A 25,569-nucleotide genomic window follows, 5' to 3' on the forward strand; every position below is an offset into this window, starting at 1 on the left:
AGTAAATACTACAGTAATGTATGCAAAAACACTACAGTTTTTTAACTATAGTAATGCTGAAGTATTTAATTTGCATATACTACATCCATTCTCATCCCCCATATCTTAATTTGTGCCACCCAGGAGTGAGAAACCTACATACCAAGTATAGACCATATTGTGCTCCCCACAGGTCATAGAAAAAGCAGAAGCACTGAACTACCCATTCACACTCCAGTCCTACCTGCCTACAGGTTATGGGAAATTTGCTCTTTTACTATTTGTCCAGTAGATTGTCAAATATAATTCAACAAAAACACTATAGTAAATAATACAGTAATATCTGCAAAAATTAACTACAGTAATTGCTATAGTATATACAGGTTATGGGACATTTGCTCTTTTAGTATTTGTCTAGTAGATTGTCAAATATAATTAAACAAAAACACTATAGTAAATAATACAGTATTATCTGCAAAAATTAACTACAGTAATTGCTATAGTAAATACTACACTTTATATAGTATACTATAGTCTTTTTTTCATATGGACTGCAGGAAGAGAGGGGCATGCCACCAGTACTTTAGGGCCTCAAACTTATCCTCCAATGCAACAGTAACAGCGCCCATGTGCATATTTTATAGACTATGATGAGTTCTAGAAATGATATCTAATCTGAATTTTTACAGTAAAAACCTACAGTATGTGGACACTTGGTATTCCAGTTTACAGAGCAAATAATGTCTACACACTAAGTACATGAAGTACTGTACTTCAACAAATGATATTGCCTCAAGTCACACATTCTCATGCAGTGTTCAAGTATGCACTAATATCAAATGTAGTGGTGAGCTATATCTTCACAAGCTGATTTATGACCAAATCAACTAAACTATCCCTCAATGGAAACATTAAAACTGGAAAAGCTCATTGCATTTCTTCTATTTTCTTCTATCTAAGAGTTTCACCAACCCAGGCCATTCTGTCTTTCCACTTACCTGAGTATGTTGTTTTTAGGTGTAAGGAAACTCAACTAGACCAGAGACTTTGTGCAACTGAGCTGACTGCTTTGAGCTTCAGGAGGAAAGTAACACTTTGTTCCAGCGTGCAGCCATGTCATAACCCCTCCCATTGCACCTTGGTGTTTGTTTCCCTCTCTCCTCTTTTTTTCTCATTCCCCTCCTCTCTAATTCCTCCTCCTCCTCTTTCTCCTCCTTCTCCGAACTAACTCACTCAATTAAAGAAAACAAGCGTTGTTAACCTAATTTTCTGTATGTTTGTCTGTCTGTATTTTATAGTTTTATCTGTGAATTAGGCCTTATAGCCTAATTGAATTGTATGTTTACGTATAAAACCAATGTATGGATTTGGTTGACTATTACAGATGTAGGATCTTAATTTGATCCAGTTTGCTACAGCAGGAAAATAATGTTGCAGCAACAGGAAATATAAATCGTTATGTGGATTTTAATTAATGGACATTTTTGTAGGGGTTGGTACATTTTTCGTATGGGAAAATCAAGTCTGACATTTTTAAGTGGAAATTACAAACTTCAGAAGCCTGTTTAAACCTCAAATATACTAAACGTTTTACATGTCATGTATTGCAGGAAATGTGTCCTGTAACAGGGTGATCAAATTAAAATCCTACATCTGTATGGCTTTGGTTTAAAGATCATGTTTATATCATATTGTGCCTTTTTATTTGACAGTATACTGCAGTTCAGTGTGGCTTCACACAGTCAATGTTATCCTTTGTATAATTAACACAATCCAGGCATTACACTGATCTGATTTCTAATATTGTGGTCTTAATTAGGATGCCTATGTGATGTCTAGTCCTTTTCCCCTCATTACTTCGGATCATAGACTGTTTAACTGTAGGCTCTTCAATTACCATAGACGTGCACTAAATCTGTCAGAACAATTAATATCACAACTGAATATCTTCTTCTCACACCACTGAGACTGAGATGTCATGTTTTTATTTATTTTTCAAATTCACCCTAGCGGCGACCTCAACCGATTGATATTCCTGACATGCGCATTACAAACTGCAATCTGACCACATAATCGGGAGAGAACGACAGCGCAGCAGAACCGCAATGGGAAGGCGGGTGATTTTATCAAATTGATCAAAAATCGCTGACAAGATGTCCGACGCGAGTAGAAAACCCCAATCGATACGCATCTGTACTTATTGACGTGGACACGATACACACAGAACCTGCAGAACAACCAAAAGTAAATACTTTTTCCAAGGCGACGAAGTTTGTTGTGTCGAAGGAAATATAATAGCCCGGTAAAGCAGGGAGAGACTGCGGAAAACTGCCAGAGCGGGGGGACAGTCAGAATACAAACCCACCCACCCAGTCAGCCATGGAAGAGTTTGGGTCAGCGTTGGAGAAGAATGTGGCCGATTTAACGGTTATGGACGTGTATGACATAGCCGCGGTGGTGGGCCAGGAGTTTGAGCGGATCATTGATCAGTATGGATGCGAGGCTCTGTCCAGGCTCATGCCAAAAGTGGTGCGGGTGCTGGAGATCCTGGAGGTGATGGTCAGTAGGAACAGCATCAGCCCGGAGACAGAAGAGTTGAGGCTGGAACTGGACAAACTACGGCTGGACCGGATGGACCGGCTGGAGAAAGAGAAGAAACATAAGAAGGTCATAATTAGTTTATACATGATAAGATTAATAATATGCCAAGTTGTAACCAAACATAATTGATAACAGTAGGCCAAATAATGTTTGGTGCAGATATGACAATAATGGTAACAAACATAGAAAAGTTTAAGAGAAGACAACTCATTTGTCATGCCATCATGAAAAGAATGCAATGAGATTATTTTAACAATAACTTTGGAAAGTGTACTAAGCATTTAGAAAATCTAACTGATATGCCCAAATAAAATTGGTCTCTGACGTGAATGACACTTCATTGACCGAGGATATTGTTACAATTAGGCCTACCTCTTTGTATCGCTGCTATGTCGCAGAAAATCACTTAGGATGTTTTGGGGATAGAAATATGCTCTTACAAAATATATAGGGCCACAACACAAGTGTTCACTTGACTAGTGCATTACTGTGCATAGTAGGTCTATAACGCGTTTACACGAAGGCATATCTCTCTACCCTAATCATGTCCCTCTGCGACAGTCAGAGTAGGTGCACTAAAAATAAAAATGTCGTTGCTGGTCTCATGACAGTGACATGGTGGGAGTTAAACTGGCCTGTCATTGGTTGACTGAGATGTGTCTCCTGACTCAAATAAAGTGTGTCACGACATGAATGTTACTTAGGCAAGAGAGCCATGTTTATTACATCAAATAAAATTGTATTAGTCACATGCCCACAATGCTTACTTAGGAGCCCCTAACCAACAATGCAGTTTACAAAAATACAGATAACAATAAGAAATAAAAGTAACAAATAATTAAAGAGCAGCAGTAAAATAACAATAGCGAGACTATATACAGGGGGGGTACCAGTACAGAGTCGATGTGCGGGGGCACCGGTAAGTTGAGGTAATATGTACATGTAGGTAGAGTTATGGCCCCTGGAAATGCTTAAGATGATATGTTTAAACTTAAACTTAAAATAAATGCTTTGGAAATGTTCAGTAGAAGGTTAAGTAGGCCAGAGAAAAATGTGGGTTCCTTAAGTGTTCTTTGGGAAGGGTGATAGTTCTATGTGGAACCATACTAACCCAAATAACCTGTTGAGCCCTTCAATGGTTCTTAGCAGTTCAAAAAAAGGGTTATTTCCCCTTTATTGATAATTAAAATGTAGTGGCTGTGGCTCGTTAGAATATTTTGGCTCGTGCACTGTTCACAGCTCGTTTTGTGCACGAGAGTGTCACTCCAGTTGATCTAATCTGTTGTGTTACGCGATTGTAGCACATGGGGACGTGTGAAACTAACTAAGCGCTTCAGCACTCGGGGGGTCCCCGTCTGTGAGCTCGTGTGGCCTACGACTTTGCGGTTGAGGCGTTGTTACTCCTAGACGTTTCCACTTCACAATAACAGCACTTGACCGGGGCAGCTCTAACAGGGCATACATTTGATGAACTGACTTGTTGGAAAGGTGGCACCCTATAACTTTGAAAGTCACTGAGCTCTTCCGTAAGGCCATTCTACTGCCAATGTTTGTCTATGGAGATTGCACTGCTGTGCATTCAATTTTATACACCTGTCAGCAACGCGTGTGATTGGAATAGCCGAATCCACTCATTTGAAGGGGTGTCCACATACTGCTGTATATAGGGTGTATATGTGACCATGGCCAGTGACAGTATCTTGTGAAAGACTCACATATGGCCTTGTGTCAATTAAGAACGGTTGACAAATAAGTCAGTAGTTCTCAATTCTTTCCTCAGGGACCCCCAGCCGTTCCAGAGCTAGCACACCTGATTCAACTTGTTAATTAACACAATAATAACATCGAAGGCATTTTTACAATTTAACATGGCTATTAACCAAGAATGAAAAACCCTGGATGGTTCTACAAGGATCCTTTGAGATTTAGAAAGATTCTTTATAGAACCATTCTCCATAAAGGTTCTTTAAAGAACCATTTATAAGGGTTCAATATAGCCCCAAAAAGGGTTGTAAGCATAGCGGAACCCTATATTGGTGCTATATAGAGGTTTTTGTAATGGTTCTTTATAGGACCTTAGGACAGGGTTCTTTACAGCACCATACAGATTCCATTTAGAACCTTATGAGCATAGTTCTTTATAGAACCTTCAAAGGTTCCATATAGCAGTAAAAAGGGTTCTGCTATGGTTATAAGCCAATTAACCCTTATTTGGAACTATATAGAACCATTTGTTTTTAGTGTGTAGGCTATGCAAACAACAGTAAAGCTGACAGTAAAGCCAGAGTATAGTCTATGAGACCAACTATCTTTAAACGTCACGAGGATGAAGACATTCATTGACAGACAGGAGAAAGCCACTGTAAAAGTTCAGGTTGACAACAAAACGGATGCCTTTTGTATAGCCTACCAATGCACATGTTGTAGGAAAAAAGGTGCTATCTAGAACCTAAAAGGGTTATTCGGCTGTCCCTATATAGGATAACCCTTTGAAGAACCCTTTTTGGTTCTGTGGAAAGGGTTCTACCTGGAACCAAAAAGGGTTCTCCTATGGGGACAGCCGAAGAACCCTTTTGGAACCCTTTTTTTTGAGTGTGATTACTCAAACAAATCATGGCTCAGTGGTATGTCTGTGGCCACGTCCTAATATTAGCCCAAATGGCTTCTTTTCCTTGTGTGCTTTCAAACCATTGATCAGAGAGGGCTGAATTGGTTAAAGTAATATGGTGGAAACACCACATTTTAAGGATGTGTTTGTGGTGGGGCTGTGAGCAGGCATGAATGGAGAGGAGAGGAGTCTGTGTTTGGAGTGTGTGCGTGCAGACAAGATGTATGGAGTGTGTGTTTGTTAACTCTGTGTGTTTGTGTGTGTGTGTGTGTGTGTGTGTGTGTGTGTGTGTGTGTGTGTGCGTGCGTGCGTGCGTGCGTGTGTGTGTGTGCGTAGGAGCTGGAGTTGGTAGAGGATGTATGGAGAGGGGAGGCCCAGGACCTGTTGTCTCAGATCGCTCAGCTTCAGGAAGAGAACAAAACACTCCTTACGAACATGTCCATCAAAGACCCCATGAGTGAAGAGGACCTGCAGAGGCACGAAGGTACTAAACCCTGAATCCTAAACCCTTTACTCTACACCCTACAGTCTAAACCCATACATGCACACAATGACAATATTACTTAATTGCCTCTTTTAAAGAATGTTGGTTACACATACATATACACTGTATACACTCTCTCTCTCTCTCTCTCTCTCTCTCTCTCTCTCTCTCTCTCTGTTGCTTGCTCGCACTCTCTCAACACACACGCACACACACACACACACACACACACACACACACAAAGGAGGCCTTCTCTGTGTTTGAGGCTGAGCCAGGCTCATCACTGCATGATTGGCTCTGTCGTGATGTCACAGAGGGGCTACAGTCCCCCTGCACACAAACACACATGAGAATGAGCACAGAGACAGACCACCCAGTGTTTCGTACACCTGCTAGACTAGGGATAGACATTTGACATTTTTGACTGTTTAGGACTGTAATGTTTAGAACAAAAGGCCTGCACCAGAAAACAAATATTTGCGCATTTATCTGTATGCCAACAGTGCGAAACAATGTCTCATTTATCATAGCCATTACCAATAACCAATCCTAAATGCTAAATTGCCCCATATACTTACATTGCCTTCAGAAAGTATTCACACCCCTTGACATTTTCAACATTTTGTTGTGTAACAGCCTGAATTTAAAATTAATTAAATTTAGATTTTGTTTATGTCACTGGCCTACATACAATACCCCATAATGTCAAAGTGGAATTATGTTTTTCAATTTTTTTAAAACAAATTAATAAAATGTTTATTACAAGTGAAAAGCTGAAATGTCTTGAGTCAATAAGTATTCAAACCGTTTGTTATGGCAAGCCTAAATAAATTCAGGAGCAAAAATGTGCCTAACATGTTACGTATTAAGTTGTATGGGCTCACTCTGTGTGCAATAATAGTGTTTAACATGATTTTTGAATAACTACCTCATCTCTGTACCCCACACATAGAATTATCTGTAAGGTCCCTCAGTCGAGCAGTGAATATCAAACACAGTTTCAACCACAAAGACCAGTGTGGTTTTCCAATGAGTCACAAAGAAGGGCCTATTGGTAGATGGGTCCCCCAAAAAAACAGACATCCCTTTGAGCATGGTATATTAATTACACTTTGGATGGTGTATCAATTAGAGGTCGACCGATTAATCGGAATGGTCGAATTCATTTGCCTTTTTAAAATTATTTTTTTACACCTTTATTTAATCTTTATTTAACTAGGCAAGTCAGTTAAGAACATATTCTTATTTTTAATGACGGCCTAGGAATGGTGGGTTAACTGCCTCGACCAGGGGCAGAACGAAAGATTTTCACCTTGTCAGCTCTGGGGATCTAATCTTGCAACCTTACAGTTAACTAGTCCAACGCAATAACAACCTGCCTCTCTCTCGTTGCACTCCAAAAGGGCCTGTTACGCGAATGCAGTAAGCCAAGGTAAATTGCTAGCTAGCATTAAACTTATCTTATAAAAAACAATCAATCAATTATAATCACTATTTATCTACACATGGTTGATGATATTACCAGATATTATCTAGCGTGTCATGCGTTGCGTATAATCTGACTGAGCATACAAGTATCTTAAGTATCTGACTGAGCGGTGGTAGGTAGAAGCAGGCGCGTAAACATTCATTCAAACAGCACTTTCGTGTGTTTTGCCAGCAGCTCTTCGTTGTGCGTCAAGCATTGCGCTGTTTATGACTTCAAGCATATCAACTCCGAGATGAGGCTGGTGTAACCGAAGTGAAATTGCTGGCTAGTTAGCGTTTCATTGCTCTGCATGGGTAACGCTGCTTCGAGGGTGGCTGTTGTCGTTGTTCCTGGTTCGAACCCAGGGAGGAGCGAGGAGAGGGACGGAAGCTATACTGTTACACTGGCAGTACTAAAGTGCCTATAAGAACATCCAATATCAAAGATTCATGAAATACAAATGGTATAGAGAGAAATAGTCCTATAATAACTACAACCTAAAACTTCTTACCTGGGAATATTGAAGACTCATGTTAAAAGGAACCACCAGCTTTCATATGTTCTCATGTTCTGAGCAAGGAACTTAAACGTTAGCTTTCTTACATGGCAAATATTGCACTTTTACTTTCTTCTCCAACACTTTGTTTTTCCATTTTCTAAACCAAATTGAACATGTTTCATTATTTATTTGAGGCTAAATTGATTTTATTTATGTATTATATTAAGTTAAAATAAGTGTTCATTCAGTATTGTTGTAATTTCTTAGTAAGCAACTCCAGTGTAGATTTGGCCTTGTGTTTTAGGTTGTTGTATTGCTGAAAGGTGAATTCATCTCCCGGTGTCTGGTGGAAAGCAGACTGAAGCAGGCTTTCCTCTATGATTTTGACTGTGCTTAGCTCCATTCAGTTTCTTTTATTATCCTGAGATTATTGGATTTTTTGTATTGGATTTGCCCCAGACAATAACACTTTCTGTTCAGGACAAACACTTATTTGCTTTGCTACATTTCCTGCAGTATTATTTTAGTTCCTTGTTGCAAACAGGCAGCATGTTTTTGGAATATTTTATTCTGTACAGGATTCCTTCTTTTCACTCTGGTTAATATTGTGGAGTAACTACATTGTTGTTGATCCATCCAGTTCTCCTATCACAGCCATTAAACTCTGTAACTGTTTTAAAGTCACCATTGGCCTCATTGTGAAATCCCTGAGTGGTTTCCTTCCTCTCTGGCAACTGAGTTAGGAAGGACACCTGTATCGTTGTAGTGACTGGGTGTATTGATACACCATCCAATAACTTCACCATGCTCAAAGGGGTGTTCAATGTCTGCTTATTTTTTCCCCCATCTACCAATGGGTTCCTTTCTTTGCGAGGCATTGGAAAACCTCCCTGGTCTTTGTGGTTGAATCTGTGTTTGAAATGCACTGCTCGACTGAGGGACCTTGCAGATAATTGTATGTGTGGGGTACAGAGATGAGGTAGTCATTCAAAAAATTATGTTAAACACTATTATTGCACACAGAGTGAGTCCATGCAACTTATGTGACTTGTTAAACACATGTTTACTGAACTTATTTAGGCTTGCCATAACAAAGGGGTTGAATACTTATTGACTCAAGACATTTCAGCTTCTCATTTGTAATTAATTTTTTATAGAAAAACATAATTCCACTGACATTATTGGGTATTGTGTGTAGGCCAGTGACCAAAAATCTTGATTTAATTCATTTTAAATTCAGGCTGTAACACCACAAAATGTGGAAAAAGTCAGAGTGTGAGTACTTTCTGAAGGCCCTGTAGAGTTTTATAGGCAATTAATTGTGTAGACCTTACGGGATTTTGTGTGCACTCTCAGCACGCGTGTGTAGAGAGATCAGTTGGACACAATTGAGTGAATAAGACACGGAGGGGATAGGGAATTTAGGGAGAAGAACTGTGGGATGCTTGGCTTGGTTTCTTTTTCGTTGTACCCTACAAATGCACTAGTACAAATGGAACACTAGAGTCAAAGCAAATTAACGTTGTCTTCAAGACAACATTTTTGGGAGGATACATTTCACTTACCCATTCGGACAGCCACAAAGCACATTTCACCAAATACTTTTACAGTATTTGAAATAAAGTAGATCTTTGGTTAAAGATCGAGTTTTGACGTTCGTTCGAGTACTTGAGTCGATTACTCATGCCCATCCCTATACTAGACACACACTACATAATCACACATCACGCACACATAAGTCCCCACTAAGTCCCCTCTCCACCAGCTCAGTCCTGACTGAGGTTTTAAAGTCTGGCTTCCTCCATTGCTGATATTCAGGGCTGTGCGTCAGCCACGGGTGCGCCGTTTCTGTGTCAGAGATATCAAGTACGTATGTGTGACTGTTTGCTATTTTAAACCTAGCTAGTCGGGCTTACAGACAGGAACTCGGTTGCTGTGCTCATAATCACTTGATTTATTCTCTAGTGCAGTACAAAAGGTGTACAAATAATACACATACTCACACAGAGTATTCATGTTGTTCTAAGTTGGATCCTTTCTCCTGTGTCTTGGCTGCCAGGTATTTATATTGTTCATCCATACTGAGTTAACCCTCTCTGCTCTGCCATGTTTTCTCTGCTGTGTTGCCAGGTATGTCGGAGCGGGAGCGCCAGGTGATGAAGAAGCTGAAGGAGGTGGTGGACAAGCAGAGAGACGAGATCCGAGCCAAAGACCGCGAGCTCACGCTCAAGAACGAGGACGTTGAGGCAGTAAGGGCAGCAGGATGGGTGCTTGCTTGGGGTAGAACATGTCCCTTTGCACAGACCTAAGATCAGCTGACCCTTCCCCAATCCCAACCTTAACCATTAGGAGGTAGAATACAAAACTGACCTTAGATCAGTGTCAAGGGGAGACTGGGTTAGGGGTCAGGGACTGCTTGTAGACTATGGGGGGATTTGTTTATTTATTAAAGTGTGTTGATTTGATGGATCAATGGCCTGACCCTCTGTTTCCCTCTGTCACATCCCCCTGTACTTCTTCCCTCTCTGGGCCCCACGTTCCTCTCTATTCCGCCTGTCCCCTAACTCTCTCTCCAACTCACTCTACCACCATCTCTTCTTGTTTCTACCCCCTCTTTACTTCCACCCATCCATCCATCTCCCTCCCCGCACCTCCCTTCCCCTCCATCCCTCAATATCTCTAGCTCCAGCAGCAGCAGTCTCGTCTGATGAAGATCAACCATGACCTGCGCCACAAGATCTCCGTGGTGGAAGCTCAGGGGAAAGCCCTCATCGAGCAGAAGGTTCGGCGCCTTAGGATGTGTAATACATATTTTATTACCCACAGTATTTGAAAAACAAAATAGTTCAGAAGTACTTCAACAATGTATACTGAACAAGAATATAAGTTCAACAATTTTAACAAGCTCATATAAGGAAATCAGTCAACTGAAATAACGTGCTCGCCCGCTTCAATGAACGTCTGCGTAGCCAGGCGCTAAAATAGAACTTGGTTATATTTTTGACGCTTGACGAGCTGCAAGTCCCGCCTCTCCCATTTCCTCATTGGTTTTTAGGAGCATATACCCACGTGGGTGATTGAAAGATGAACTGAGGTGCACACTCCAGTCCAGTTGGTGGTGGTAATGCACCTTAAAGTTGGTTGCCAACCTCCATATAAAGTCCGAAGAAGAAGACTGAAGGTGGAGAGATTACTAGAAACTAACTTTTACCCTTTTACCTGTGGATTAATTAACGGAGTAGAGGACCTTGTGCAATTCAGGTAAAATAACAACCCAATGTTTATATCCTAGGACAAATAAGCTGGCAACGGCAAGCTATCTAGCTAAATTGCCTTGAATGTTTCATGTGCTTCGACCTTTTCCTAAATGAATATAGTTGGTTCAGAGTTTGTTTTGATGTATCAATCTTTGGCCTCCCGGGTGGTGCAGTGGTTAAGGGCGCTGTACTGCAGCGCCAGCTGTGCCATCAGAGTCCCTGGGTTCGCGCCCAGGCTCTGTCGTAACCGGCCGCGACCGGGAGGTCCGTGGGGCGACGCACAATTGGCCTAGCGTCGTCCGGGTTAGGGAGGGATTGGTCGGTAGGGATCTCCTTGTCTCATCGCGCACCAGCGACTCCTGTGGCGGGCCGGGCGCAGTGCGCGCTAGCCAACGTTGCCAGGTGCACGGTGTAGCCTCCGACACATTGGTGCGACTGGCTTCCGGGTTGGATGCGCGCTGTGTTAAGAACCATTACGGCTGGTTGGGTTGTGTATCGGAGGACGCATGACATTCAGCCTTCATCTCTCCCGAGCCCGTACGGGAGTTGTAGCAATGAGACAAGATAGTAGCTACTACAACAATTGGATACCACAAAATTGGGGAGAAAAAAGGGGTAAAAAAAAAAAAAAAGATATATCAATCTTTGTGTCCTGATGTGGATGGAGAAAATCCACATGTGAGCGATGGTACACGCGGACGCGCGCGCTTGTCCGGTCTAGTCAGCAAGTTAGGACCTAATCTATGGATTTCACATAACTGGGAAGGGGCGCAGCCATGGGTGGGCCTGGGTGTAACGTCTGTTGGTGGAAGAAGGTACGTGGTACGTGTTCGGCATTTTATAAATATAACTGAACACTAAATAACAAAGTAACAAATGGCACAACCGAAACTGGTGGTCACAATTATTGTCCCCAACACACACTAAACAGAAAATAACTACCCACAAAACCCATGTGGGCAAGAGCTACCTTGGTGGAAGAAGGTGAGGACCAAGGTGCAGCGTGGTACGTGTTCGGCATTTTATAAATATAACTGAACACTAAATAACAAAGTAACAAATGGCACAACCGAAACTGGTGGTCACAATTATTGTCCCCAACACACACTAAACAGAAAATAACTACCCACAAAACCCATGTGGGCAAGAGCTACCTAAGTATGGTTCTCAATCAGAGACAACGACAGACAACGACATACCCGGCCAAAAACAAAGAAATACAAAAACATAGAAAAAAGAACATAGAACGCCCACCCTAGTCACAACCTGGCCTAACCAAAATAGAGAATAAAAAGCCTCTCTATGGCCAGGGTGTGACAATTGGAGCCATCCCCAACCACTGGGGAGCCAGGCCCAGCCAATCAGAATGATTTTTTTCACACCAAAAGGCTTTATTACAGACAGAAATACTCCTCAGTTTCATCAGCTGTCCAGGTGGCTGTTCTCAGACGATCCCAGAAGGCGGAAGTGGAGGGCTGGCGTGGTTACACATGGTCTGCGGTTGTGAGACCGGTTGGACATACTGCCAAATTCTCTAAAATGACGTTGGAGGCGGCTTATGGTCAAGAAATGAACAATCAGTTCTCATGCAACAGCTCTGGTGGACATTCCTGCAGTCAGCATGCCAATTGCACGATCTGTGCATTTTAGAGTGGCCTTTTATTGTCCCCAGCACAAGATGCACCTGTGTAATCAGCTTCTTGATATGTCACACCAGTCAGGTGGATGGATTATCTTGGAAAGGCTCACTAACAGGGACGTAAACATATTTGTGCACAAAATTTGAGAGAAATAAGCTTTTTGTGCATCTGGAAAATTTCTGCTATCTTTTATTTCAGATGATTTAACATGGAACCAACACTTTACATGTTGCCTTTATATTTTTGTTCAGTATATTATTATATTTGTATCTTAAGGTGGAACTGGAGGCGGGAGCTCAAGCACGGGTACAGGAAATGGGAGCACTTCGGCAGGAAGTGACACGTTTAAGGGAGCGCCTGCAAGGAGACACGCCTCAGGGTTTAGAGGAGCCTCCTCCCCAGCCCCCCTCCCCCGCACAGGTAATAACATCTCCCCAGCCCCCCTCAGCCACACAGGTAATAACAACACCTCCCCAGCCCCCCTCAGCCACACAGGTAATAACAACACCTCCCCAGCCCCCCTCAGCCACACAGGTAATAACAACACCTCCCCAGCCCCCCTCCCCCGCACAGGTAATAACAACACCTCCCCAGCCCCCCTCCCCCGCACAGGTAATAACATCTCCCCAGGCCCCCACCCCGCACAGGTAATAACAACACCTCCCCAGCCCCCCTCCCCACAACAGGTAATAACATCTCCCCAGCCCCCCTCCCCCGCACAGGTAATAACAACACCTCCCCAGCCCCCCTCCCCCGCACAGGTAATAACAACACCTCCCCAGCCCCCCTCCCCCGCACAGGTAATAACATATCCCCAGCCCCCCTCCCCCACACAGGTAATAACACCTCCCCAGCCCCCCTCCCCCGACACAGGTAATAACATATCCCCAGCCCCCCTCCCCCACACAGGTAATAACATCTCCCCAGCCCCCCTCCCCCGCACAGGTAATAACAACACCTCCCCAGCCCCCCTCCCCCACACAGGTAATAACATCTCCCCAGCCCCCCTCCCCCGCACAGGTAATAACATCTCCCCAGCCCCCCTCCCCCGCACAGGTAATAACAACACCTCCCCAGCCCCCCTCCCCCACATAGGTAATAACATCTCCCCAGCCCCCCTCCCCCGCACAGGTAATAACAACACCTCCCAGCCCCCCTCCCCCGCACAGGTAATAACATCTCCCCAGCCCCCCTCCCCGCACAGGTAATAACAACACCTCCCCAGCCCCCCTCCCCCACACAGGTAATAACAACACCTCCCCAGCCCCCCTCCCCCACACAGGTAATAACAACACCTCCCCAGCCCCCCTCCCCGCACAGGTAATAACAACACCTCCCCAGCCTCCCTCCCCCGCACAGGTAATAACAACACCTCCCCAGCCCCCCTCCTCCGCACAGGTAATAACAACACCTGCTCAGGTTGGTAGAACCAGCCAGGCACACTGGCAGCTACACAGTTAAGGCTCACCTGCACAGTTATTACAGGGAGACTTGCCCCCAGCAGCCCTATGTGCTTCATTATAACCCTGGCGGCCGCTGGCAGAGTATTATCTTTTCTTTTCACATCTATGAGAAAATCTTTGCAGCCTGAGTCAGTTTATAGCAGTCTGACTGACAGCCTGTAGAGCCGGAGTCTCCTTGAAAAACATGACCTGGCTATCATATGAGGGGTGGGAGGTGGAGGTGGAGGGAAGGGGGGCAGGACAGAAATAGCCCCCCCCCTCTCTACCCCTCCACAGCCAGCAAGCCAGCCAACCAGCATGCAAGCCAGAGACATGTAGACAGAGACAGAAAGGCAGCCAGACAATTCAGGACAGCTAAAAGTGACCTGGCAATGACCTTTGTAGTCACATGCACACCAAACTGGTTTACTGGTAGCCGAATGAAAAGCAGATTTTTCACAGACTTCATACAGAAAGTGGAACACATATCACCCACAGTACTCTGCAGTACCATTTATGTTGTCACTTTTCTTTTACAATGACTAACCCTCGATAAAGGTACAATACAAAAAATATCTCCCCCTCACAGCCTGGTAGCCCCTGCTCCTCAGAGGTGGGGGCTCAGGGTGTGGGCTGGCCAGAACCAGACAGTCACTACCACCCTGAGCTGATGTTGGGGGGGTACGATCCGGCCCCGCGCCTCCCGTCCCTGGATGACGATGATGAGGATGTAGAGGAAGAGGCAGTGTTGCTATGGGTAACACTGTTGTGCTAGCTAGCTAGCCGCCCCCAGAATGGTGTGTTTGCCGTGACCTCTAACCTTTGCACCACACACTGTCCCCTTAAACAGTGTCCTATTGACGCTGCTATCGCTAGAGCACAGAGTTGAGATGCTGCCTCATTCACCTGTACGCGTGTGGGATTGTGAAGTTTGATTGCATTTCAAGGGCTGTGTATTTGATTCAGCCAACCTTGAGTCAGTGAACCCTTTTCCCTAACTTTACCACATGGGTGTGTGTTTGAGAGGAAGAGGAAGAGGAAGAGTGAGGTTTTGTGTTGGAGTATGTGCACAGTCGGCGTGTGTGTCGGGGTGTGTTATAAACGTGCACAGTGTGTATGTGGGAGTGTGTGTGTGTGTGTGTGTGTGCTCCTGCCTGCAGTTCTACTACCCCAGTATGTGCACCCTAACTGTTGATTATGACGGCACAAAGCATGTGTGAGTCAAGTATCCCTGTGCCAACTATGTCAGACTGTGTGTGCGTGTGAGAACCCACTGTCCCTACACCCACTGGGGCAGACCGTACCACTGCAGCTGTCACCTCTAAACATAGACTGCTCTGACGCCCCTGTAACAGCACATGGACTAGTCCCTGCAACACACGCAATAGCAGAGTATGTAGTTTGTACCAACGGGACCTCGGAACACAAGCTCAGCCTGTAACGATTATAGCATGACTGTCCTTGGTGCCTATTTTTTCACACGCCATTTGCTACAGCGTGGCTTAAGACTGTTTTCTGCATGACTGACCTCTGTTGGTTGCATGCAGTGAGTTAGTCTGAAGTATCTCAACCTGAGGTGCACTTCTGGCTGTAGGGAATGAAGGAAGGGAGGAGAGAAGGGTGCATTTCTTAAGTATTGGAACAGGGCCCAGTGTCTGACCTACAGTTCTCTTCCTGTGCCACTAGGAGGCGATGTGTGATGAGGACACACCTGCTCTGTTCCAACACTTTACCAAGGTATCCCTCCTTCCTGCCTGTCCTCTATTCCTTCCTTTCCTTTCTTCCTTCGTCCCACGGTGTAATGTGGCTGTACCTCACTAGGAGGCGCTATGTGATGAGGAGGGCGGAGGCCTGGACCAGAAGGATCCCAACAGGCCCCGGTTCACACTGCAGGAGCTGAGAGACGTTCTGCACGAGAGAAACGAGCTCAAGGCCAAAGTGTTCATGCTGCAGGAGGAGATCGCCTACTACAAAAGGCAGCCCTATTTATTTTCACCATACAAACAGAACATGTTTTTTTTTAATCAGATGAGATTAACACAAGTTGTCAGGTTAAATTTAAGAAGTTAAAAGTTAACAGTATTGGAGTCAACAATATTGACAATGATGATGGTGGAGTGATGACTGTTCTTCCTCTCTCTCCAGTGAAGAGGCGGAGGACGAGACCGGCCCCCCTACTCCTTCCCCTTCTCCCGAACAACTGAGGGCGCGGCCCCGACCCAACGCACAGCCCGAGTCAGGAATCAAACGCCTGTACGTACCACACACCCGCAGATACACTGGATTCTGATCTACACCAAACTGGGTGTAGCAACGTATCTCACAGCCAAAGGAAATAAATCAAATGGGCTGTGTTTGATGTGGTCCCTCTCTTCCCTCTCCCTCTATCTCCGCTTGTCTTTCTGTGTGTGTGTGTGTGTGTGTGTGTGTGTGTACCTCTGTGTGTGTACCTCTGTGTGACAGGATCTTCACAGCCATAATGCCGATGGTGGCAGCTGGTTTGATTTCAGATGACCCCACTTTACAGCCAATCAGACATCTCATATCCCTTGTACGACCCCCCGTTATTGGTTGGCCTCTGTGTCACTCACTGTCTTAGCTAACACCTTCTTCCCCTGTATGTCGTATTGGTGGGGCCAGGAGTTATTCCTGACTTTGTGATCTGACCAGTAAAAACTCTGGGCCCTGGTTATCGCACCTGCATGGACCCTCTCATCCGTTGTAGATGTTTATATTCTGATTGGCTGACTGTGGGGCTATCTAAATCACTGTCCAATGGAAAGATGATTTGAATGATCAAATCAGCCAGTCAGAATAGGGTGTGTATTCACTTCCTGTCCCGTTAACAGATTTTTTATAACTATTGCTTTTCCTCTGCTTCTGTTGCTTTGTGCATATAACTCTAACCATGATGCACTTTGTCTCATCTCAGAACTCACTGTGTAGAAATGCGTCTCAGGTCTCCGTATTTTAACAGTTATAACCACAGAACTCTAAAGTCATGAGAGACTAAAGAATATGTCTGGAGGACATACGGCAACAATGACGCTGGGTAGTGAAGTACACTTTTTTTGTCTCTCTTTTCTCTGTACTTTTCCATCCTCGCTTCCTCTCATCTCTCAGGTTTAGCTTCTTCTCTCGCGACAAGAGGCGGAACTCCCAGCGGAATGCACAGTTTGAAGACAGCTTCAGCTCGTGGGCGGGAAAGGATGAGGTGTACACCGAACAGGCCCAGGAGGCTTTGCAGCACATATAGGGCACGTTCCTCTGACCAGGCATTGTTGACGCCTGCCAGATCTTACAACGCATGGATAGGTATTTTAAGTATCAGCTAACCACATCACATGTTATAGCAATCTGTCAGGCGATGAAATAGTCAATGACGTGGCACGCAACCATTGGTTGATGAGTGCAACGTCTTACCAGGAGAACGTGACGTCGTAATTGGACAGCGCTTTATGATGAGGTCACTCAGAACCATCTCACTGTAATGCCCCGCCCATGCCCACCATGTGAGCTGCAGTAGCACTTAAGGGACAGTTTGAAATTTACTGGGGTGGGGAGTTGGTCCAAAATAGGGGAGGGTTGTCAAACATATTTTTTTGCTTTGGGGAGGGTTGTGTGATTTTTTTTATTGGGCACAGGGGAGGGTGGTGTATTTTTTCCCTGGCTTACATTCCCCATTTAGCAGGTTTTACTATATAATGTCTTCCATATAGTCACATTTCCTCATCTGTTTGCTTGCACCTCCCCTATCAAGGTGTTTTGGTACTTCCCTTATGCACTACACTTTTCTGCATGATTACTATACAGTCAACTCTATCCTGCTCTCTATACATAGTGACAATAGTGGATCTGCAATAAGTTAACTAGCAATCATACCACATAAAATCATTCAAATCTGCACCGATTTTCAATATAATTCCACAAGAACAAAAACAAATAGCTGATAGGCAGTAGAGAGGCCAGGGTCATCATTGTGCAGGAAAGAACAGTCAAGACATGATACAGTGCCTTGCGAAAGTATTCGGCCCCCTTGAACTTTGCGACCTTTTGCCACATTTCAGGCTTCAAACATAAAGATATAAAACTGTATTTTTTTGTGAAGAATCAACAACAAGTGGGACACAATCATGAAGTGGAACGACATTTATTGGATATTTCAAACTTTTTTAACAAATCAAAAACTGAAAAATTGGGCGTGCAAAATTATTCAGCCCCTTTACTTTCAGTGCAGCAAACTCTCTCCAGAAGTTCAGTGAGGATCTCTGAATGATCCAATGTTGACCTAAATGACTAATGATGATAAATACAATCCACCTGTGTGTAATCAAGACTCCCAAAAAGATTTCCCAAGCTTTAAACATCCCAAGGAGCACTGTGCAAGCGATAATATTGAAATGGAAGGAGTATCAGACCACTGCAAATCTAGCAAGACCTAGCTGTCCCTCTAAACTTTCAGCTCATACAAGGAGAAGACTGATCAGAGATGCAGCCAAGAGGCCCATGATCACTCTGGATGAACTGCAGAGATCTACAGCTGAGGTGGGAGACTCTGTCCATAGGACAGCAATCAGTCGTATATTGCACAAATCTGGCCTTTATGGAAGAGTGGCAAGAAGAAAGCCATTCTTAAAGATATCCATAAAAAGTGTCGTTTAAAGTTTGCCACAAGCCACCTGGGAGACACACCAAACATGTGGAAGAAGGTGCTCTGGTCAGATGAAACCAAAATTGAACTTTTTGGCAACAATGCAAAACGTTATGTTTGGCGTAAAAGCAACACAGCTGAACACACCATCCCCACTGTCAAACATGGTGGTGGCAGCATCATGGTTTGGGCCTGCTTTTCTTCAGCAGGGACAGGGAAGATGGTTAAAATTGATGGGAAGATGGATGGAGCCAAATACAGGACCATTCTGGAAGAAAACCTGATGGAGTCTGCAAAAGACCTGAGACTGGGACGGAGATTTGTCTTCCAACAAGACAATGATCCAAAACATAAAGCAAAATCTACAATGGAATGGTTCAAAAATAAACATATACAGGTGTTAGAATGGCCAAGTCAAAGTCCAGACCTGAATCCAATCGAGAATCTGTGGAAAGAACTGAAAACTGCTGTTCACAAATGCTCTCCATCCAACCTCACTGAGCTCGAGCTGTTTTGCAAGGAGGAATGGGAAAAAATGTCAGTCTCTCGATGTGCAAAACTGATAGAGACATACCCCAAGCGACTTACAGCTGTAATCGCAGCAAAAGGTGGCGCTACAAAGTATTAACTTAAGGGGGCTGAATAATTTTGCACGCCCAATTTTTCAGTTTTTGATTTGTTAAAAAAGTTTGAAATATCCAATAAATGTCGTTCCACTTCATGATTGTGTCCCACTTGTTGTTGATTCTTCACAAAAAATACAGTTTTATATCTTTATGTTTGAAGCCTGAAATGTGGCAAAAGGTCGCAAAGGTCAAGGGGGCAGAATACTTTCGCAAGGCACTGTATATGCAGCTCAAAAAGCTCTCCTATTCATCTTGTTTAGGCCAAACACATTTGATCTACTATATAACTGATTCCCCTCTTCACAGTTCTAAAAAATAGTCAAACGTTTAATAAAATAGTGATGAATTTAATTCAAATGAATCGATTCTTTTAAATGATTATTTTTTACTGACTGAACGATGTGCTTCGCCAGGTCGCAGTTGTAAATGAGAACTTGTTCTCAACTGGCCTACCTGGTTAAATAAAGGTGAAATACAAAATTATACAGTAGTAGTTGGGGTTAAATTGTGGTGAATCGAATCATGGGAATCAAAATAATAATTTGAGAATCGCAAATAGTAAAAGGAAACAATTTAGCTGTAGCCTTCCTTTCGAATTGTGTCGATGCAAAACTCTTTGTTGATACTTTAAGTTGATTTGGACATTCAATTTATGGGACGTTGCAACTCAATAGATGCTAGTAGTCAGCCTGAATTACACACTTCTAATGGGAAGACTAGAAAATCCGCGGTGCATGCTGAAACAGTCATTTACAACGTTTCCCCCGCAAACCTTCCAATGAAATGTTGACTGCAAAAGTAGGCCTACCTGGCAGAATGATATCATGAAGATTGGTATCAATCGGGTGCACATTTGTTTTGCATACTCTGCCATCACATGTGCAGTACAGAAACCTGACAGAAACACTTCTACCCTAACACAAATGGACTGTGAGTGAAACTTAGCTGGGACATGCTTTCAATGGTGTTCTCCAACACCTGAAACCAATATAGTGGATTAGGGGGGTACCCTGACTGGGACTCAAACCCTGGTCCCTGTGACTGTCATTCCAAACCCATTATACTGTCACAATCCTCGCTGTATGAGCCATGATACAATTAATACCAAGTGGGTTAACCCTATTGGCACGATGCATAGGGTGTTTGCCTTTGACGCCAGTGACCGGGTTTCACTTCCTTGTCCTGTTGTTTGCCACAGTGGTGTCAAAATTGGGAATACAAAGAGGCTAACATCTCTTGGTGAGGCCGCTAGGTCTTGTACATCGTTTCTTTGTAACAATGAATACAACTTTTATTTTATTTTTTATTATGAATACATTTTTTATTCGCTGTCTCGCATCAAATTAATCCATTATTCAGTTAATTACATGTGTATGACCTTGGGGACAATACATGATCCTACCAAGACACCACAATGCAATGATTTTAAGGTCTACAAAGGCACAGTACAAGGACAGTCCGGCTGTGTTTTTACTTCTGATACTGATGCGCTGTCTGTTGCCGATCATCATTCTCCCAGCAGGCCCACTTATTCGGGAAAGTTTAAAGCACGTTATGCCTCTTTTCCGATCTGATCGGTTATTCCTCGAACCTAACGCTTCAATATAGGCTTTATATTTGTAATTTCAACTTTTAAAATGTATTACCTTTTATATGTGGCATAACCACAACCAGTCAACAATGTTTTAATCTGATTAGTTTACTTCAAAAGTCTCCTGTAGGCTACCTGCGCATGTTCATCCACTCGGCTCTAATATAATTCCAGCATCCAAACTGCAACGGACATTCGATCTGTTACAAAACAGCGAAAAGTTTCGTGACATTCGGAGATTGTCAAGCCAAGCGATCGACACTGAGTAGGAAGGGGTGTATTTTCAGTTTGTCAAGATTTACATACTCTATTTGATTTTGGTGTTGAAAACGCAATCCATGATGAAACGCTCAAAGTCGGCAATCGGTATGCAGTTATTTGTTGCTTATTGGTTGTGTGTGGTACATTGGCAAAGAAACGTGTTAGTCTAACATTTGTTGCATATATTTGATATAATTCGAAATATAGCATCAACATGTTGAAAATCGGATTTCCCCCTAGCTGATCATTGTCTGCAGCCGCCTCTGCTCGTAGTGTAATGAGTCAGGCAGGGAGAAGAGTGAGCTTGTGGCCATAGCCCTGCGTGGCATCGACTGTGCCACAAAACATGCTGAAGTGGTCAAGTCGATATCCATGTTTATAAACACAGGGTTGCTACAGTTATTGTTATTTATGGTGGTAATCATTCTTTTTGAGTACATTTTCGAGTGCAAATACATTTTGAACTGTCCCTAAAAGCATCGTAATGATCAGCTTACTTCACAGTACTTCAGCTCCAAGTAGAGTAATTCAGTCATTCACCCAGCATCTAGAATAGTGTTTCCTAACCTCCTTTGTCAGTGAACGCCTTGCCTTGGGACTGTGGTTAGTGTGCAGTAGCGCTGCATGGGTAAAATCACTGCAGAAGCCAAGACAGATTCCCCCCCCCCCATACTACAACCTATGCATTGTGATAATTGCATTGTTTTCGCTATAACCTGTTAATTCATATGCCTTGCGACCGTAATATATAGGCCTAAAGGCCGAGACAATAAGAAGACACAGTGGCAGAATAAATTCAACCACACCTTCGTTTCATCACAAAACTGGAGAGCAACCTCTGTCCAGTGAAGTCCACAAAACATATTGCACATAACAAACCGTTATATGACCTATAGCATGGTCAAGCAAGTTAATGTTTTCTGACAGTTTCGGACCACTAAACAACTATTGATTTGGAACCACGGAGAGTTGCCGCAAGTCGCAAAGAAAACAGGAGCTGCCTCCACTATTCCAGCAACATTACTGTGCCTGCTGCAGTATAGTGATTTTATGACATTGCTGCTTCGAAGTGACATTGCTGCTTCTAAGTGACAGGACAGAGAGAGTTGAAGGTGAAGGGGAACAGATTCCGTTTCACTTCTGGAAGAAAAAAAACCCTCCCTAAAGCCTTTATTTATCCAAAAGTGAAACCCAGGAGAATTGACAGATGCACAGAGCGGTTCCCTTTATGTTAGAACTGACAAGAGACAGTAGGTGTAAGAGAGAGACAGAGTCAGGCTTGGTAAGGCTTGTGGGAAGTACATAAAGTATGGTTGAGAGGAGAGCGAGATGGAGGAACCACGTGAGAAACAACAGAAAGAGAATCACGAATCACAGGTTTTAGAGAGGGAGGAGGAGAGTTATGTCCAGTAAAGAAACCGAATAAGGACCCAGATGTAGCAGACGCTGATTAATCTTCATACCCCCTTGACCTTGAGCTAGACCAGTCATATCCTCAGAGGCAGCTAGGGGGCGCTGTGGCTAGGCCCCTCTCACCAGCACTGGCTAAAAGGTGTGTGAACATGCAGTATGTGGTGGCGTTTTTATTTAACAGATTGGCATTGTACATAAAAGAATACGTGTTACTGGGTGTTGAGTTGGGATTTTTGAATTGCACACCTGGAACATCCTGCCTATTCCTTGACTGCATGATCAAACTAGATGGTTGGTAACTCTATTCTCAATACAACTATTTTGCTTCCCCAACAACATGCTCTGCCAAATACATACTGTTGTTAGAAGTTTGGGCAGCCTTTTTAGAATAAAATGCCCAAGTTAGAGGTTTTATATTTTTCAAATGGTGAATTAAGCACATAAAGTTATAGTTTTACAATGTCTTATGGAAATTGATGTATTGTGGAGTATTTTTGTTTTGAATTAATTTAACCAGATGCTGCTTGCTGCTGCTTTTTTGTTTTTCGGCATTTTATGGTGCCTTCAGGACTAGCCAAGTGGTGTACATATGAAGCAAAAGTAAACTGTGTTTGATATATAACATTTGAATGGGCGCCATGTTGGAACCAAGTGTGGCAAGACAAGACGAACAACACTTACATTTAGATGCAAATTACAATGTTGTCGTGGAATATTGGGTTCAAACATGGAGAATAGTTTGCCAAACTCTGTAAGAAGGTTTGTGAGAAGCAAAATGGTCAGTGTGGACGAGGGAGCGTTTGGATCCCGAGGAGTAGTTCTGACCCCGTCAATCAGACATGATGCTTCAGCCTGACTATGAGAGCATTGACACTATTCTTATGACCGAAGAACTGTTAAATAATTTATTTTAGAATGCAAGAGACAAAATGAAGGTGCAAAAATAGAGCAACGATTATTGTGACAAAAATGATTAATAGTCCAGAGAAAGTATATCTTGTCTGCTGGTGGCAACATCTACAACATAATTACACATAAAGGGAAATAAATAATACAGTATTGTTATCTGAACATGGGCAGATGTGTCATCATATACCAACTTCATGGACCCCCTTCACACCTGGTGGCTGATTTCTATTGGAAGAATTTCAGATATGATGAATGTCTTGTTGTTTTGATACAGCTTGTTGCCTTTTATTCAAATATGCCCAGTCAATAAACATTGTCATCCCCAGAATGTTTCATGTCAACTTTCTTCAGAAACACATAGAGTCAAAAACACAATAAAAAAATAATAAGAAGAAAGAAATAAACTTTATTCGTTGCATCAATGCTAACCAGTATTTTACAAAATGTACAGTACCAGTAAAAAGTTTGGACACACTCATTCCAGGGTTTTTCTTTATTTTAATATTTACTACATTGTAGAATATTAGTGAAGACATTACAACTATGAAATTACCCATATGGAATCATGTAGTAACCAAAAAAAGTGTTAAACAAATCTAAATATATTTTAAATTTGAGATTCTTAAAAGTAACCACTCTTTTTTTTAAATTTTTTAATTTTACCCCCTTTTCTTCCCAATTTCGTGGTATCCAATTGTTAGTAGTTACTATCTTGTCTCATCGCTACAACTCCCGTACGGGCTTGGGAGAGACGAAGGTCGAAAGCCATGTGTCCTCCGAAACACAACCCAACCAAGCCGCACTGCTTCTTAACACAGCGTGCATCCAACCCGGAAGCCAGTCGCACCAATGTGTCGGAGGAAACACAGTGCACCTGGCGACCTGGTTAACGTACACTGCGCCCGGTCCGCCACAGGAGTCGCTAGTGCGCGATGAGACAAGGATATCCCTACCGGCCAAACCCTCCCTAACCCGGACGACTCTATGCCAATTGTGCGTCGCCCCACGGACCTCCAGGTCGCGGCCGGCTGCGACAGAGCCTGGGCGCGAACCCAGAGTCTCTGGTGGCACAGCTATAATGTAGCCACCCTTTGCCTTAATGACAGCTGTGAACACTCTTGGCAATCTCTCAACCAGCTTCATGAGGTAGTCACCTGGAATGTATTTAAATGAACAGGTGTGCCTTGTTAAAAGTTAATTTGTGGAATTTATTTCCTTCTTAATGTGTTTGAGCCAATCAGTTGTGTTGTGACAAGGTAGGGATGGTATACAGAAGATAGCCCTATTTGATAAAATACCAAGTCCATATTATGGAAAGAACAGCTCAAATAAGCAAAGAGAAACGACAGTCCATCATTTATTTAAGACATGAAGGGCAATCAATCCGGAAAATGTCAAGAACTTTGAATGTTTCTTCAAGTGCAGTTGCAAAAATCATCAAGCACTATGATGGCCATTAGCAAAGTGGAGGTGTTGTTTCCCACCTTCACCACCTGGAGGGGACCCGTCAGGAAGTCCAGGACACAGTTGCACAGGGGGCCCTGGGTTGAGACCCAGGGCCCCAAACTTAATGATGAGCTTGAGGGCACTATGGTGTTGAATGCTGAGCTATAGTCAATGAACAGCATTCTTACATAGGTATTCTTCTTGTCCAGATGGGATAGGGCAGTGTGCAGTGCGATGGCGACTGCATCATCTGTGGATCTATTGGGGCGGTAAGCAAGTTGAAGTGGGTCTAGGGTGGCATGTAAGGTACAGGTGATATGATCCTTGACCAGCCTCTCAAAACACTTCATGATGACAGAAGTTCAGTTACCTTTGCTTTCTTGGATACAGGAACAATGGTGGAAGCAAGTGGGGACAGCAGACTGGGATAGAAAGATTTAATATGTCCGTAAACACTCCAGTCAGCTGGTCTGCGCATGCTCTGAGGATGTGGCTAGGGATGCTGTCTGGGCGGGCAGCCTTGCGAGGGTTAACACGCTTTAATGTCTTACTCACGTTGGCCACGGAGGAGAGCCCACAGTCCTTGGTAGCGGGCTGCGTCGGTGGCACTGTGTTATCCTCAAAGTGGACGAAGAAGGTGTTTAGCTTGTCCGGGATCCACGACGTGACTGGTTTTCCCTTTGTAGTCCGTGAT

General features: G+C 43.5%; 1 protein-coding gene across 5 annotated transcripts; it reads left to right on the forward strand.

Annotated features, from left to right (window-relative positions):
* Positions 1 to 2,320: 2,320 nt before the first annotated feature.
* On the forward strand, positions 2,321 to 18,080 carry LOC110523848 (RILP-like protein 1). 5 transcript variants are annotated; one of them, XM_021602908.2, is made up of 11 exons: positions 2,321 to 2,646; positions 5,525 to 5,672; positions 9,770 to 9,888; positions 10,323 to 10,421; positions 12,813 to 12,956; positions 14,568 to 14,735; positions 15,665 to 15,715; positions 15,800 to 15,954; positions 16,124 to 16,231; positions 16,442 to 16,529; positions 17,102 to 17,226. In XM_021602908.2, exons 1-11 carry the CDS (start codon positions 2,359 to 2,361, stop codon positions 17,105 to 17,107), a joined length of 1,374 nt encoding a protein of 457 aa, XP_021458583.2. In that variant the 5' UTR covers positions 2,321 to 2,358; the 3' UTR covers positions 17,108 to 17,226. The 5 variants fall into 5 exon arrangements, with proteins under 5 accessions (XP_021458583.2, XP_021458582.2, XP_021458584.2 ...); XM_021602907.2 differs by lacking the exon at positions 16,442 to 16,529 and having other exon boundaries at positions 17,102 to 18,080; XM_021602909.2 differs by lacking the exons at positions 15,665 to 15,715; positions 16,442 to 16,529 and having other exon boundaries at positions 17,102 to 18,080.
* Positions 18,081 to 25,569: the final 7,489 nt, after the last annotated feature.

Source organism: Oncorhynchus mykiss, chromosome 5 (genome assembly GCF_013265735.2).
Source record: "Oncorhynchus mykiss isolate Arlee chromosome 5, USDA_OmykA_1.1, whole genome shotgun sequence".
Taxonomy (NCBI): domain Eukaryota; kingdom Metazoa; phylum Chordata; class Actinopteri; order Salmoniformes; family Salmonidae; genus Oncorhynchus; species Oncorhynchus mykiss.